Source organism: Salmo salar, chromosome ssa01 (genome assembly GCF_905237065.1).
Source record: "Salmo salar chromosome ssa01, Ssal_v3.1, whole genome shotgun sequence".
Classification (NCBI taxonomy): domain Eukaryota; kingdom Metazoa; phylum Chordata; class Actinopteri; order Salmoniformes; family Salmonidae; genus Salmo; species Salmo salar.
Genome location: NC_059442.1, coordinates 64,731,603 through 64,747,326, shown reverse-complemented (window position 1 = coordinate 64,747,326; position 15,724 = coordinate 64,731,603). Strand labels below are relative to the sequence as shown.

Genomic DNA, 15,724 nt, shown 5'->3' with positions numbered 1-15,724 from the left:
CCCACAAGTGTGCGTTCTAAGCCCCCTCCTGCGCTCCTTGTTCACCCATGACTGCATGTCTGCGCTTGTCTCCAACTCAATCATCAAGTTTGCTGGCGACAACAGTGGTAGGCCTGATTATCAACTACAACGAGAGAGCCTACAGGGAGGAGGTGAGAGCCCTGGCAGAGTAGTACCTGGAAAATAATGTCTCCCTCAATGTCAACAAAATGAAGGAGCTGATCATTGAACACAGGAGACAGCAGAGAAAGCACACCCCCATCCACAGATATGTGGCCGCAATGGAGTGGGTCAAAAGCTTCAAGTTCCTCAGAGTGCACATCACTAAAGACCTGATATAGTCCCTCCATGCTGACAGCGAGGTGAAGGTGCAACAGAGCCTCTTCAACCTCATTTGGCTGAAGAAATTCGACTTGGCCCTTAAGACCCTCACTAACTTTTACGGATGCAACATAGAGAGCATTCTGGCGGGCTGGCAACTGCAACGTCTGCAACCAATGGGCTCTTCATAGGGTGATGCGGTCAGCCAAAGGCATCACCGGGGGCACACTGCCTGTCCTCCAGGACATTTACAGCACCTGCTGTCACAGGAAGGCCAAGAAGATCATAAAGGACCTCAGCCACCTGAGCCACGGCCTTTTCACCCCGCTACCATCTAAAAGACGAAGACAGTACAGGTGCACCAAAGCTGGGACCGAGAGATTGTGAAACAGCTTCTATCTCCAGACCATCAGACTGCTAAACAGTCATCACTAGCCGGCCCCCGCCCGGTACTCTGCCCTGAACCTTAGACACTGTCACTAGCCGGCTACCATCCGCTACTCTACCCTGTACGTTAGAGACTGCTGCTCTATAGAGTAATTTAACACTGGTCACTTCAATAACGTGTACATAATGTTTTACCCACTTTATATGTACACTATTTATACAAAAGTACTGTATCTTTTTTTTCCTTTTTGGATTATTTGTGTATTGCTAGATATTACTGCCCTGATAGAAAACACAAGCATTTCACTGTGATAACATCTGCAAATTGATGTACGCAACCAATAAACTCGATTTTTATAAGAGACTAGGAAGCAGAGAGCTAAGAAACAGAGACTGTAAAACTGGAATGTTTTGTTCAAATATTGCAAACAAGTACAGTACTGTATGTTACTGAATGTAGCATATTACACTTGAAATATTTCTGACAACCAGAAAATGCATAATGGAAATGTGAAATATAGATGCTTCTGTAAATGGTTTATGACTCCATACATCTAATTTTTGTAATATGATTATGTAACTGTATCCAACTCCACCACAGTTGTTATCAAGCTAGTTTTTTTATGATGGTACTGAGATACAGGGTTGATATTTATAATGGTCATTATGGTGTCAACATTTTAGGAGACTTGAATACTGAATGTTTTACTTTGACTACAAATCATATAATTCCCTTGCATAGTCTGTCATACAGATATCCATGTGTATTCTGATAATGAAACAGTTCTCTATTCAACTGGCAAATTGTGTTGTATTATTTCCTGTTTTAATTTTCTGCTTGCCCGCATAGCCATAGGTATTATCATTGATATTGCTCCGTGCTCTCATTCTCACCATTAACAGTAAAATAACACTTTTTTGTTAATCCCATAATTTAATTCTAGGTCAACAGACTATGGAACAACATATGAGAAACTTAATAAAAAGGTTGGACCAAAAACCATACTAAGCTACTTGTACGTGAGTCCGAATAACAAACGAAAGGTATGTCCTCGTACATGTATCTTATCTTACCATGTACCATACCATAACCATATCTGTTTGCTGTCCTTAACCCTTACAAAAAAAACACATGTCAAATTTTCAGTTTCATATATGAAAAGCGTATTTTCAAATAGCGTACTAAATGTAAATCCAGGACACTCAAATCAGATTCATATGTTACATACTGTATGGTAAGGTTACATAAGATAGAAGGTTACAGGCAAAAAAATGTAAGTATGGTGGTTGGTCAGGGTGGATGGGTAGGCGTATAACGCGAATGTCTAACAACCCAATCTGTTCCAATCTCATCACGGACATCTTTAGCATTTTAGCTAATTAGCAACTTTGTAACTACTTACTACTTTTTAGCTACTTTGCAACTACTTAGCATGTTAGCCAACCCTTCCCCTAACCTTAACTCTTTAACCTAACTCCTAACCTTAACCCCTAACCCTAAACCCTAGCCTAGCTAATGTTAGCCACCTAGCTAACAGCATTGGAATTCATAACATATCATATGTTTTGCAATTTTGTAACATATCATATGAATTGTAATCCGTAACATATGATACAAAATGGATGATGGACATCCACAAATGAATACATAGCATACAAAATGTAACATATGCTATTTCGAGTGTCCCGGATATACATTTACTATGTTACATCTACCCCTGAGTCCAGGTGTACATTTCACATGTGACACTACCTGTATTAAATTTAGAGTTCACATGTTAACACAACTTTTTCATGTGAGAAAAAAAACATGTTTTCACCTTTCACCTTAAATTTGCGGTTTCACAAGTTGAATTGCAAGTACATGTGAAAATCGATCACATGTGAAAACCAAATTTGCAGTTTCACATGTAGGAAAACTACACATGTGAAAATCTAACTTTCACATGTGGAATTGAAAATTCACATGTGGTGGTGAAATAGTGTTATTCTCCTCACATGTGAACAGGTGGTGTTAACATGTTGCAGTAGCAATGTTTCCACATATGGAATTGCAATTCTGTAATGCCATTCTGTAAAATGGTAACTTAGCCTACCTGAGTATAATAAATCAGGTGTGTTAAAAAATAATAATGTATTTTTTCTGAGCCATCCATTTGGAGTGTATTGCTGCAGGCGCACGCCTCTCTTCTTAATACATTGGTCAATGACCTACAGTATAGAAGAAGTCCAGTGAAAAGAACAGAGAAGCTAGCACTCCGTAACTCAAGTTAACTTTTTGTAAATTTAGTGCCCTATTTGTTTTTATATCGCATTGTCTGTAAACGTTAAAAGTACACTGAAAACTTCCAAAATATACAGCTAAAAACAACAATGCAATGACAAAAAAGTTGGGTGTGTTTATCAATTTACTTGATTTTGCTAACTGTTACTTTGGACAAAATCAAAATTGCAATATTATTTTAATGCTTTTTGCAAAAAAATCTGAAATGACATCTCAATTTGAGCAAATTACGAATTAGCGAATAATCATGATTAATCACAGCAAATCCTGTGATAAAGTTGATCACATTTTTGATTCGTTGGATAGCTCTAGTTGACATTAAAATGTGAAAGTGGTCATGTAATGAGGTAGCCCGCCTGTGACTTCAAAATTGTCCCTCTTTGTCGAAGGGTCAAGACGTTGGCTCTCCCGGGCTCTAATCCCGGCAGTTACAAAAGCACACGTGAAATTTATAATAAATATCACGTGATATATTGGTTAACCACATGTATCTGAGTCATGTGAAACTTCACGTGTCTGAAAACCACGTGTCTGTTTTTCCCACATCACATTTTTCACGTGATTTGTTCACGTGTAAAATGTATGTGAAATGTCACACACGTCCGAAAACCATGTGTCTTACCAGTCAACATAGCATTACATTTTTCAAGTGATTTGTTCACACGTGCAAAAACCATACGTGTTCTTTTGCATGTATTCTATTCACGTGATTTTTTTCATGTGTTTTTTTTTTAAAGGGAAAACTCATAACAATAGTATAATTAGCAAGTTTAATCATTACGGACATGAATGGATAATGATAAATATTGCTAAATGTTGTGATTTATAAATCTCTCCTTTCGTCTCCTGACCCATCCTCTCTCATCTCAGATCATGTTACTGACCGACCCGGAGGTGGAGAGCAGCCTGATCATTAGTCTTGATGAGGGCGCATCCTATCAGAGGTACCAATTAGCCTTCAACATCCTCAGCCTTCTCTTCCACCCCGAGCAGGAGGACTGGATCCTGGCTTACGGCCATGACCAGAAGGTAAAGAGAATCCGGTCAATTATAAGTGAGGAGGGGGGAGAAAACAACACACACAACTTGATTGAGGTAAAGGTCTTGTTAATTCTATTGAGTCTATTGACCTTATTGGCTTTAACAAGATGTTTACTTCAACCGTAGCTGTGTGCTCCACACTTCTGCCTGTTCTTTCATTAGCATCATTGTCTCCCAGTGGGGAAAGCACCTCCCACCTCTTAGTAGCCGACCCATCAATGTACTATGTTCAGAGTAATGGACTTCACATCAAGAGACATCTGTCACCCAAGCCATGACGACTGTGGCCAAAGTCTAGACATCTCACCACATGTTCTTCCAAACAGGCCACACGGTCTGGCTTGAGAGTCCAAACTAGAGATGTGTTAGTTAATGTCCCAAACAGGAGACTGAGACCACACTTATTATTCTCAAGGAGAACCCAACTGTTTGTTTAACTCAACACAACAGAGATCAAACTCTCTCCTCCCATCCTGCTATTGAAAGACTTGATTATGAGAGAGAGTGCAGTCAAAGGCCGAGAAGTAAGATAAATGGTGAGGGGGAGGGATGAGATGCTTTATTGAGAGCCATCAATATGGTTGAAATGAAGAAGCTGGGGAGAAGTTATCCCTGAGTTTACTCCATATCTTTATGTTAATATAAATGTGTGATTGTTTTCTTCTCTGTATGGTTTCCTTCTTCTGTTCTGCTTTTATATTAATTCATTTATTTGCTGTCTTTTACTGTGCAATAGTATTGTACAAAACAATTGTATTGTACAACAGTTCCCTATGTGTGATGTGCTCTCAGATTAAGTAAAAGTGTTATCATATGAGTTGGGCTGAGAGCTGAAAAGACTTTTGAGAGCTTGGATAACAGCCCTACTCTGCTGAAAGAGGGAGGTCAATAGCATAATGCAAAGGGAATATACTGATGGTTAAGTACTATTTTCAAGCCTGCTTTAAAGATTCAGCTGTACAGCACTCATAACAAAAACAATCAAAGTGCTCTGAAGTGCAGTGCAAAAAGTAAAAAAACAAAGTAATACAATTAAAATGTTGTATGACCCTCCATGAGACATAGATGACAGTCCCTAAAATGGAGGGAGAGAATTCTCCAGGTCTAATGTTTCCTTCGTTTGAACTCTTAGTTTTAACTCTGGAATAAAATGTTATTCTTTCTCTTCTGATTTTTTTAAACTATAGGATGTTCTTTTCTTGCAGCTCTACGTCTCTGTTGAATTTGGAAGAAGATGGCACCTCGTGCATGAGAGTGTAGTCCCCAACAGATTTTACTGGTGAGAGTAAAAATCTTTCTATCATCATTGGACACATACTTCAAGTCTCTGTAATACAATATTCATACAAAGTACCACTGTTTCCTCTACTGACAGCATTTTGAACTGATAGCTCATCACAATTGACACAATTAATTTAATCTCAAGAAGTACCTGCTAGTACCTGATTTGAACTCAATAGATGGCATATACAGTGGCTTGTGAAAGTATTCAACCCCTTGGCATTTTTACTATTTTGTTGCCTTACAATCTGGCATTAAAATAGATTTTTGGGGGGTTTGTATCATTTGATTTAAAAAACATGCCTACCACTTTGAAGATCCAAAATATGTTTAATTATGAAAGAAACAAGAAATAAAACAAAAAAACTGAAACTTGAGGGTGCATAACATTGTAGAGTCACCATGTACTTTGTATAGTCACTTTTTGCAGCAATTACAGCTGCAAGTGTCTTGGGGGTTAAATATTGCTGTACACCAGCAGAACCCATCCAACTTGAAGGAGCTAGAGCAGTTTTGCCTTGAAGAATGGGCAACAATCCCAGTGGCTAAACGTGCCAAGCTTATAGAGACATCTATAAGCTTGGCACATCTAGCCACTGGGATTTTTGCCCATTCTTCAAGGCAAAACTGCTCCAGCTCCTTCAAGTTGGATGGGTTACGCTGGTGTACAGCAATATTTAAGTCATACCACAGATTCTCAATTGGATTGAGGTCTGGGCGTTGACTAGGCCAGTCCAAGACATTTAATGTTTCCCCTTAAACCACTCGAGTGTCGCTTTAGCAGTATGCTTAGGGTCATTGTCGTGCTGGAAGGTGAACCTCCGTGCCAGTCTCAAATCTCTGGAAGACTGAAACAGGTTTCCCCTCAAGAATTTTCCTGTATTTAGCGCAATCCATCATTCCTTCAATTCTGACAAGTTTCCCAGTCCCTGCCGATGGAAAACATCCCCACAGCATGATGCTGCCACCACCATGCTTCACTGTGGGGATGGTGTTCTCGGGGTGATGAGAGGTGTTGGGTTTGCACCAGACATATTTTTTCCCTTGATGGCCAAAAAGCTCATTTTTAGTCTCATCTGACCAGAGTACCTTCTTCCATTTGTTTGGGGAGTCTCCCACATGCCTTTTGGCGAACACCAAACGTGTTTGCTTATTTTTGTCCTTAAGCAATGGCTTTTTTTCTGTCCACTCTTCCGTAAAGCCCAGCTCTGTGGAGTGTACGCCTTAAATTGGTCCTATGGACAGATACTCCAATCTCCGCTGTGGAGCTTTGCAGCTCCTTCAGGGTTATCTTTGGTCTCTTTGTTGCCTCTCTGATTAAGGCCTTCCTTGCCTGGTCCGTGAGTTCTGGTGGGCGGCCCTCTCTTGGCAGGTTTGTTGTGGTGCCATATTCTTTCCATTTTTTAATAATGGATTTAATGGTGCTCCGTGGGATGTTCAAAGTTTCAGATATTTTTTTATAATCCAACCCTGATCTGTACTTCTCCACAACTTTGTCCCGGATCTGTTTGGAGAGCTCCTTGGTCTTCATGGTGCCACTTGCTTGGTGGTGCCCCTTGCTTAGTGGTGTTGCGGACTCTGGGGCCTTTCAGAACAGGTGTACAAAATACATTTTAACTCAGTTTTTCACAATACCTGACATTTGATCTAAGTAAAAATTCCCGGTTTTAGGTCAGTTAGGATCACCACTTTATTTTAAAAATGTGATATGTCAGAATAATAGTTGAGAGAATGATTTATTTTTATTTATTTCCCAGTGGGTCAGAAGTTTACATACACTCAATTAGTATTTGTCACGGTTGTTGGGATAGACGGACCAAGGCGCAGCGTGATTCGAGTTCCACATCTTTTATTAGTGAAACTTAAACAAAACAATAAACAAACAACGACCATGAAGTAACAGAGCGCACATCAGCACTCAACAAAACAATATCGCACAACCCAGGTGGGAACAATGGAGAGCTTAAGTATGATCCCCAATTAGAGACAACAAACATCAGCTGCCTCTAATTGGGAACCATATCAAGAGCACCGACATAGAAATGAAAAGACTAGAACACCCCCCTCGTCACGCCCTGACCTACAACAGAATAGAGAACCAAGGGCTCTCAATGGTCAGGTTGTGACAGTATTTGGTAGCATTGCCTTTAAATTGTTTAACTTGGGTCAAACGTTTCGGGTAGCCTTCTACAAGCTTCCCACAGTAAATTGGGTGAATTTCGTCCCATTCCTCCTGACAGAGCTGGTGTAACTGAGTCGGGTTTGTAGGCCTCCTTGCTCGCACACGCTTTTTCAGTTCTTCCCACAACTTTTATATAGGACTGAGGTCAGGGCTTTGTGATGGCCACTCCAATACCTTGACTTTGTTGTCGTTAAGCTATTTTGCCATGACTTTGGAAGTATGCTTGGGGTCATTGTCCATTTGGAAGACCATTTGCGACCAAGCTTTAACTTCCTGACTGATGTCTGGAGATGTTACTTCAAAATATCCACATCATTTCCCTACCTCATGATGCCATCTATTTTGGGAAGTGCACCAGTCCCTCCTGCAGCAAATCACCCCCACAACATGATGCTGCCACCCCCGTGCTTCACGGTTGTGATGGTGTTTTTCGGCTTGCAAGCCTCATTATGGACAAACAGTTCTATTTTTGTTTCATCAGACCAAAGGACATTTCTCCAATAAGTATTATCTTTCTCCCCATGTGCAGTTGAAAACCGTAGTCTGGCTTTTTTATGGCGGTTTTGGAGCAGTACCTTCTTCCTTGCTGAGCGGCGTTTCAGGTTATGTCGATATAGGACTCGTTTTGCTGTGGATATAGATACTTTTGTACCTGTTTCCTCCAACATCTTCACAAGGTCCTTTGCTGTTGTTCTGGGATTGATTTGCACTTTTCGCACCAAAGTACGTTCATCTCTAGGAGACAGAACACGTTTCCTTCCTGAGCGGTATGATGACTGCGTGGTCCCATGGTGTTTATACTTGCGTACTATTGTTTGTACAGATAAACGTGGTACCTTCAGGCATTTGGAAATTGCTCCCAAGGATGAACCAGACCTGTGGACGTCGACAATTTATTTTCTGGGGTCTTGGCTGATTTCTTTTGATTTTCCCATGATGTCAAGCAAAGAGGCACTGAGTTTGACGGTAGGCCTTGAAATACATCCACGGGTACACCTCCAATTGACTCAAATGATGCCAATTAACCGATCAGAAGCTTCTAAAGCCATGACATCATTTTCTGCAATTTTCGAAGCTGTTTAAAGGCACAGTCAACTTAGTGTATGTAAACTTCTGATCCACTGGAATTGTGATACAGTGAATTATAAGTGAAATAATCCGTCTGTAAACAATTGTTGGAAAAATGACTTGGGAAATGCACAAAGTAGATGTCCTAACCGCCTTGCCAAAACTGTAGTTTGTTAAAAAGAACTCCAACCTAAGTGTATGTAAACTTCCGTCTTCAACTGTATATATCCTGAAATCATGTGACACTTGGATTGCACACAGGTGGACTTTATTTAACTAATTATGTGACTTCTTAAGGTAATTGGTTGCACCAGATCTTATTTAGGGGCTTCATAGCAATGGGGGTGAATACATATGAACACACCACTTTTTTGTTTTTTTATTGTTTAGAATTTTTTGAAACTCATTATTTTTTTCATTTCACTTCACCAATTTGGACTATTTTGTGTATGTCCATTACATGAAATCCAAATGAAAGTCTATTTAAATTACAGGTTCTAATGCAACAAAATAGGAAAAACGGCAAGGGGGATGAATACTTTTGCAAGGCACTGTAGTAGATACAAGTATGCTCCTGATGAACACATTAATAATTTAAATAGATTTTTGTACACTCTTTTTTCAAGTTCCAACTTTTGTGCTTAATTAGGGCTAGGGGGCAGTATTGACACGGCTGGATAAAAAACATACCCGATTTAATCTGGTTACCACTCCTACCCAGTAACTAGAATATGCATATACTTATTACATATGGATAGAAAACACCCTAAATTTTCTAAAACTGTTTGAATGGTGTCTGTGAGTATAACAGAACTCAAATGGCAGGTCAAAACCTGAGAGATTCCTTTACAGGAAGTGGCCTGTCTGACCATTTCTTGAACTTCTTTTCCATCTCTATCATTTACTAAGGATCTCTGCTCTAACGTGACACTTCCCACGTCGTCCATAGGCGCTCAGAGCCCGGGAAAAAACAGAATGTCGTCATTCCAGCCCCAGGCTGAAACACATTATCGCCTTTCTCAAGTGGCCGATCAAGGGACACTGGGCTTATGCTCGTGACCCGACCGCCCCCGCCTTTGGGATTTTTTCCTCTGTTTGCCGAAAAGGAGATTCCCTGTCGGAATATTATCGCTTTTCTACGAGAAAAATGTCGTAAAAATTGATTTTAAACAGCGGTTGACATGCTTCGAAGTACGGTAATGGAATATTTCGAATTTTATTGTCACGAATTGCGCCATGCGCGCGACACTTCTTTACTATTTCGGATAGTGTCTGGAACGCACGAATAAAACGCCGCTATTCGGATATAACGATGGATTATTTTGGACCAAACCAACATTTGTTATTGAAGTAGCAGTCCTGGGTGTGCATTCTGACGAAGACAACAAAAGGTAATCAAACTTTTATAATAGTAAATATGATTATGGTGAGTGCTAAACTTGCCGGGTGTCTAAATAGCGAGCCCGTGATGCCTGGGCTATGTACTTAGAATATTGCAAAATGTGCTTTCACCAAAAAGCTATTTTAAAATCGGACATATCGAGTGCATAGAGGAGGTCTGTATCTATAATTCTTAAAATAATTGTTATGCTTTTTGTGAACGTTTATCGTGAGTAATTTAGTAAAATGTTAGCGAATTCCCCGGAAGTTTGCGGGGGTATGCTAGTTCTGAACGTCACATGCTAATGTAAAAAGCTGGTTTTTGATATAAATATGAACTTGATTGAACAAAACATGCATGTATTGTATAACATAATGTCCTAGGGTTGTCATCTGATGAAGATCATCAAAGGTGAGTGCTGCATTTAGCTGTCTTCTGGGTTTTGGTGACATTATATGCTGGCTTGAAAAATGGGTGTCTGATTATTTCTGGCTTGGTACTCTGCTGACATAATCTAATGTTTTGCTTTCGTTGTAAAGCCTTTTTGAAATCGGACAGTGTGGTTAGATTAACGAGAGTCTTGTCTTTAAATAGCTGTAAAATAGTCATATGTTTGAGAAATTGAAGTAATAGGATTTTTACGGTTTTGAAAATCGCGCCACAGGCTGCCAGTGGCTGTTACGTAGGTGGGACGCAAGCGTCCCACCTAGCCCATAGAGGTTAAGAAATGTTTTATTTAGTACTGGTCTCCAATCAAAATTATTTGCAAGACATATAGTAACTTAATGCAGTAGTGCCTGTTGCAAGATAATTATAATATTAATGTGTTTTTGCTAAACATAATCATTTTATTTTACAAGGATGCAAGGGAGAACAATACTTTTTGGGTGATCAGGTAGCTTTTAATGTTTTGATAAATAATACCATTAGGACAACATCATCTCTTAAAGTGGATAACTAAATTAGAATACCTTAATTTGTTCATATTTCACATTTACTAATATTGGGACTAACATTAGACAAAAACTTATTTCACAAACTTTGTCACTTGCGAACAAATGATGATGAATTTCTTTTTATCCCAAATCAGGAGCAAAAGAATAATGCAGTGGAAGCAATGTACCATCAAGTTAAAGCCCTTACTGGCCTCTTGTTCTAAACAGTTAATATATTTGACCTTAGATTTCCTGATGGAGATGATACTACAGTAGAGCTGGATGCAATATTGAGTAATACATTAGCTTCTTAATTAGTCATATGATGAATTCATACTAGTTTACAATTACTTATCAACCTGTGGTAACATTGGTAACATATTTACAGTATGTATGGAGGTACAGTATATTTACAGGTAGTGCGTATAGACGGGTTGGTTGGTTGTTTAGCAACAATACTTACTGTACACGTGCTCAACTAGGGGGAAAACGGTGTTGGCTTAGATTGTTGACATGTTTTAACTATATTTAGTCTCCAAATGTTTGTTGAAAACGTAAATACATTTGCACAATGAGCACTTGTTGTCTCTCAAATACATTGTTACAGTTGTTGGTTAGCTAGCTAGTGAATTTGATCCATGATAGCATTGAAATGAAATCAATCAAAACAAGACATTGTATCAAGAACACGATAAAACTAGCTGAAACGATTCCCTACATGGCAGCTTTTTATATTGTTGCTAGCTATCTGACCGTTCAGAATCATAACAAAGCACGGAGCACACATAACAAAGCAAGGACAAAATACAGGTAATATTTTCAGTTAATTTACACTTAAAATATTTTGCTGCTCCACATACTGCAGTTTATGTTACAGTAGCCTCAACTTGGCAGAGTTACACCATCAACCTGATAACGAGCAGCATAGCTCACACAATGCAGGCATGTAGTCCATACCTTCCAGAGTGATAGAAGAACATAGAAGGAGCCTATTTAAGAACATGTGGCTGCTGTTCTCCAATAGAAGATGATGAAGTATTTGACAGAAAGTCCATTAAAAAAAGATGGAGCAGAAAGACAATTACGGAGTGCTGAGGGAAGCAAGATGGTCCATTTTTTTTTATTTTGTCTCAGACACTGACACACTATGGAATGTGAGGTGAAACCCATCTTCTTCCACACTTAGCTGCTATTAATGCAACAAGTGGTCACACTTGTCACTCCACACTTAACCACTGCCTCCCATTCGTGGCTCTTTTGAAAGAGCATGAAATGGCTCCGAGGCACCTTCCCCTTGAATTACCACACAGGCCCAGTGATTGATGGGGCCATGTTTGTGGGAAATGTTTGTTGTCATTGTTATATTTTCAAAGAGAAAGGGATCAATGTTTCATGCAGCTAGGTTCCCTATTATAATTGAATTTAATCAAAATGGAAATCACAAACATTGTCTTCCTTCAAATGTTTTCCAACATGACTTTGTCCTCTCTAGAAAGCTGATGTTTTAATAGCGCGATTGAACAAAGGGGTTGACATTTGTAAATGAGTATCTCTGGTCACTCACTTGTTTTATGACTTTGCGAAGCACTGTCACAGGATCCTTTTGGAATAGATGAGAACAAACAGAATGATTATTCATGTTTCCCATACAGTTTGACCTCAGCGTGCCTTTCTTCATCTTGTTAAACAGATGATTTATTTAATCACAAGGCACACCTTCAGTATACTCTTCAATTAACATATCATATCTGGATCATGAGATAAATTCACACATCATTGACAAATGTTGAAATCATGAACTAACTGATACTACTACAAATCCACAAATACTTACCATATGATGCACATATCATAATTGGATAGATGTTTTGCTATGTTCCTCAGTTGTCTCTCCTGTCCCCACAGGTCAAAATTGGGTTTGGACAAAGAGCCAGGAATGATTCACTTGGAGACCAGTGTTTCTGACAGACGTGAGTCATCATCACATGTAGGACATCATATTTGAGGACTTTATTATAGGGATTCTTGGGATCATTTTCACACACAAGTGACGTTTTCTATCTGCTAAACAGCCTATACAGCAGGGTTCCCCAACTGGCAGCCAACAGGGCAGACTTGCAGTCTACAAATTATTTGTTATTTTATTCCGGCCCCCGACTATCCGCTCAAGAAAAAAAACTGCCTGAGGCTTAATCTAGTTGATGATCCCTGCTTTACAAGGTGCTGGCCTATGTTGACTCCAATGCTTCCCACAGTTGTGACAAGTTGGCTGGATGTCCTTTGGGTGGTGGACCATTCTTGATTCACACGGGAAACTGTTGAGCATGGAAAACCCAGCAGCGTTGCAGTTCTTGACACACTCAAACCGGTGCGCCTGGCACATACTGCCATACCAGTTCAAAGGCACTTTTGTCTCACCCTCTGAATGGCACACATAAACAATCCATGTCTCAACTGTCTCAAGGCTTAACCTGTCTCCTCCCCTTCATCTACACCGATTGAAGTGGATTGAACAAGTGACATCAATAAGGGATCATAGCTTTTGCTTGGATTCACCTGGTCAGTTTATGTCATAGAAAGAGCAGGTGTTCTTCTAGTACAGTACATTAGAACGCAGAAGGTGCAATTTCAAAATTGGGTAGTGCATCATCAGTTCCTCTCGTCATGTTAGTCATTGCATACCTTAGAGAGCTATTTATAATTTCTAAGAAATGTCTAGATCAACTAGCCCATGTCAGCTAATGCTTTTTTTATTTAGGTTTTTTAGCCCATAGATATTGTTGTAATTTTTTTCTCACTCAAATATCACATGAATACACATTAAACATAGCAAAATTTATAGAATTGCAAGAACATTTGCTTTAAAACGGCAAAATGTTCTTTGCACCCCATAACAAAATGTGAAGAATTGCAGGAAATAAGCTTTAAACTGCAAAATTCTCCCCACCAACAAGAGGGGTATGAACAGTTTGTGTCATGAACAGGGGTTGTGCCCATAGAGATAGACATGGCCCGTGCGCACGCAGGGGGGGGGGGCGCAGGATGTTCACGAATGCTGGAAGGGGGGGCGGGGTGGCGAGTGAAAAGGTTTGTGAACCCCTGATGTAAGGGGCAATTGGTCGGACTGGGCTCTTAAGTTGGACGGAGTGTTGAGAACGTCTGTTCCTTAAGGGCTCCAGTGTTAATGTCTTGTCCCTGAGGAGAATGGCTCATTTGGCTGTAGCTAACACGCAGGGACACTCATTCCATCTCTGTTAATAGTGGAAATAGAAATTGGCTTCCCTGCTTTTCTGCTTTCTACTATCAATGCAATTAATGTTAGACTCAATGAAATAGTCCCGAAGCACTTATTTTCTCCTGTTACATTGTGTCAATTATTTACCGTCTGTTATAGGGTCCCAGTATATAACATGTAAGCTGCAGAACTGCTCAGAGGCCAACAAAGGCAGGCCTTTCCCTGGATTTATCAGCCCCGATTCCCTGGTCGTTCAGGACCAGTATGTTTTCATTCAGGTGGGAATTCTGAATGTTTCTGTCATAATAAAAATGCACTTAAACTGTTCATCTTAATGTACAGTAAACTTGTAGGTATTAATGACCATAAACCAAGAGAGTATGGTATAAAAACATACAACTAAGACTATTGCATAATTAGTCTGTCAGCCCAATTTACAGTGATTCATTGTAATAATTTTGCTCTAAATGAAATAAAAATTGCTTGGTTTCTCTAGGTACCAATGGGTGGCCGGCCTGTCCATTATGTGTCTTACAAAAGAAATGCTTTCTTCCCAATGAAGCTACCTAAGTACATATTACCAAAGGTGGGTTGGAAATATTACGTTGAGTATTACTACTATCCTGTTATGAATCCAGTGAAAAACTGTTTTGATATTATAACACTTCTAAAAAAGATATGTTCTTGCTTTTCTTGCTTTTCCAAGGCCAACTTTAATAAAATAAACATACAAATATTGAATAGAAAGTATATATATATAGACAGTATATTTAAATAAATATTTCAAGAATGTATTAAAGCTTTCACAGAGGAATCCCAACACAGAACAGATGTACAAACACCATACTAACAATAGAATAGTTGTACAGTTTCGTACAGAATTACCCCACTGGATACAGACATCAGTTCAACGTCTAGTTTTGACTAACATTTTATTGAGTTGTCAGATAACATGAATTCAATGTGAAATCAAAAGAAATGTGAACCATATCATTAGATTTAGGTTAAAAGTTAGGTAAAAAAAAAGACGAACATTCCCCAAATGTTTTTACTTAAATTACTTTTTGAAAATCCAGTCAGTTTTCCACATTGATTCAACAGCGTCACATTGATTTATTTTTTATGATATGGAAACAGCGTTGATTCAACCAGTTTATGCCCAGTGGGACCACTGCAGCCCTGAAACGAAATTAAGTTTTGTATTTGGATTATATTGTATGATATAGTATCCTAACTCATAATTCCTTAACCAGGACTTGCAGATAATCAGCACAGATGATAACCAGGTGGTAGCAGCAGTGCAGGACTGGCACCAGAATGACTCCTACAACCTGTACATGTCAGAGGCCCGAGGACTCTTCTTCACTCTGGCCCTGGAGAACATAGTGAGCAGTGGGGGACCAGAGGGCAACATCATGATAGACCTCTATGAGGTATGTAGCAATGGCTTAGTTAGACTGCCATCCCTGTTTGTATGCACACTACCACTTCTGCCAAGAGGTCTCAACCAGATGGTACTGGAGTGTACTTGCCCTGTAAGAGCTGGAGGTCTTGTTGAAGCCCTGATCCTGGCTGTTCCTCCTCATTTCCTACGTTATGAACTCAAGCA

General features: G+C 39.5%; 1 protein-coding gene across 1 annotated transcript in view; it reads left to right on the top strand.

Annotated features, from left to right (window-relative positions):
- LOC106608714 (VPS10 domain-containing receptor SorCS1-like) overlaps positions 1 to 15,724 on the top strand; it is a 109,264-nt gene that overhangs the window by 40,325 nt on the left and 53,215 nt on the right. Inside the window, exons 3-9 of the mRNA XM_014206816.2 lie at positions 1,653 to 1,752; positions 3,863 to 4,021; positions 5,239 to 5,312; positions 12,786 to 12,850; positions 14,275 to 14,393; positions 14,612 to 14,701; positions 15,369 to 15,548. Coding sequence (XP_014062291.1) covers positions 1,653 to 1,752; positions 3,863 to 4,021; positions 5,239 to 5,312; positions 12,786 to 12,850; positions 14,275 to 14,393; positions 14,612 to 14,701; positions 15,369 to 15,548 — 787 coding nt within the window. The remainder of the gene's footprint in view (positions 1 to 1,652; positions 1,753 to 3,862; positions 4,022 to 5,238; positions 5,313 to 12,785; positions 12,851 to 14,274; positions 14,394 to 14,611; positions 14,702 to 15,368; positions 15,549 to 15,724) is intronic.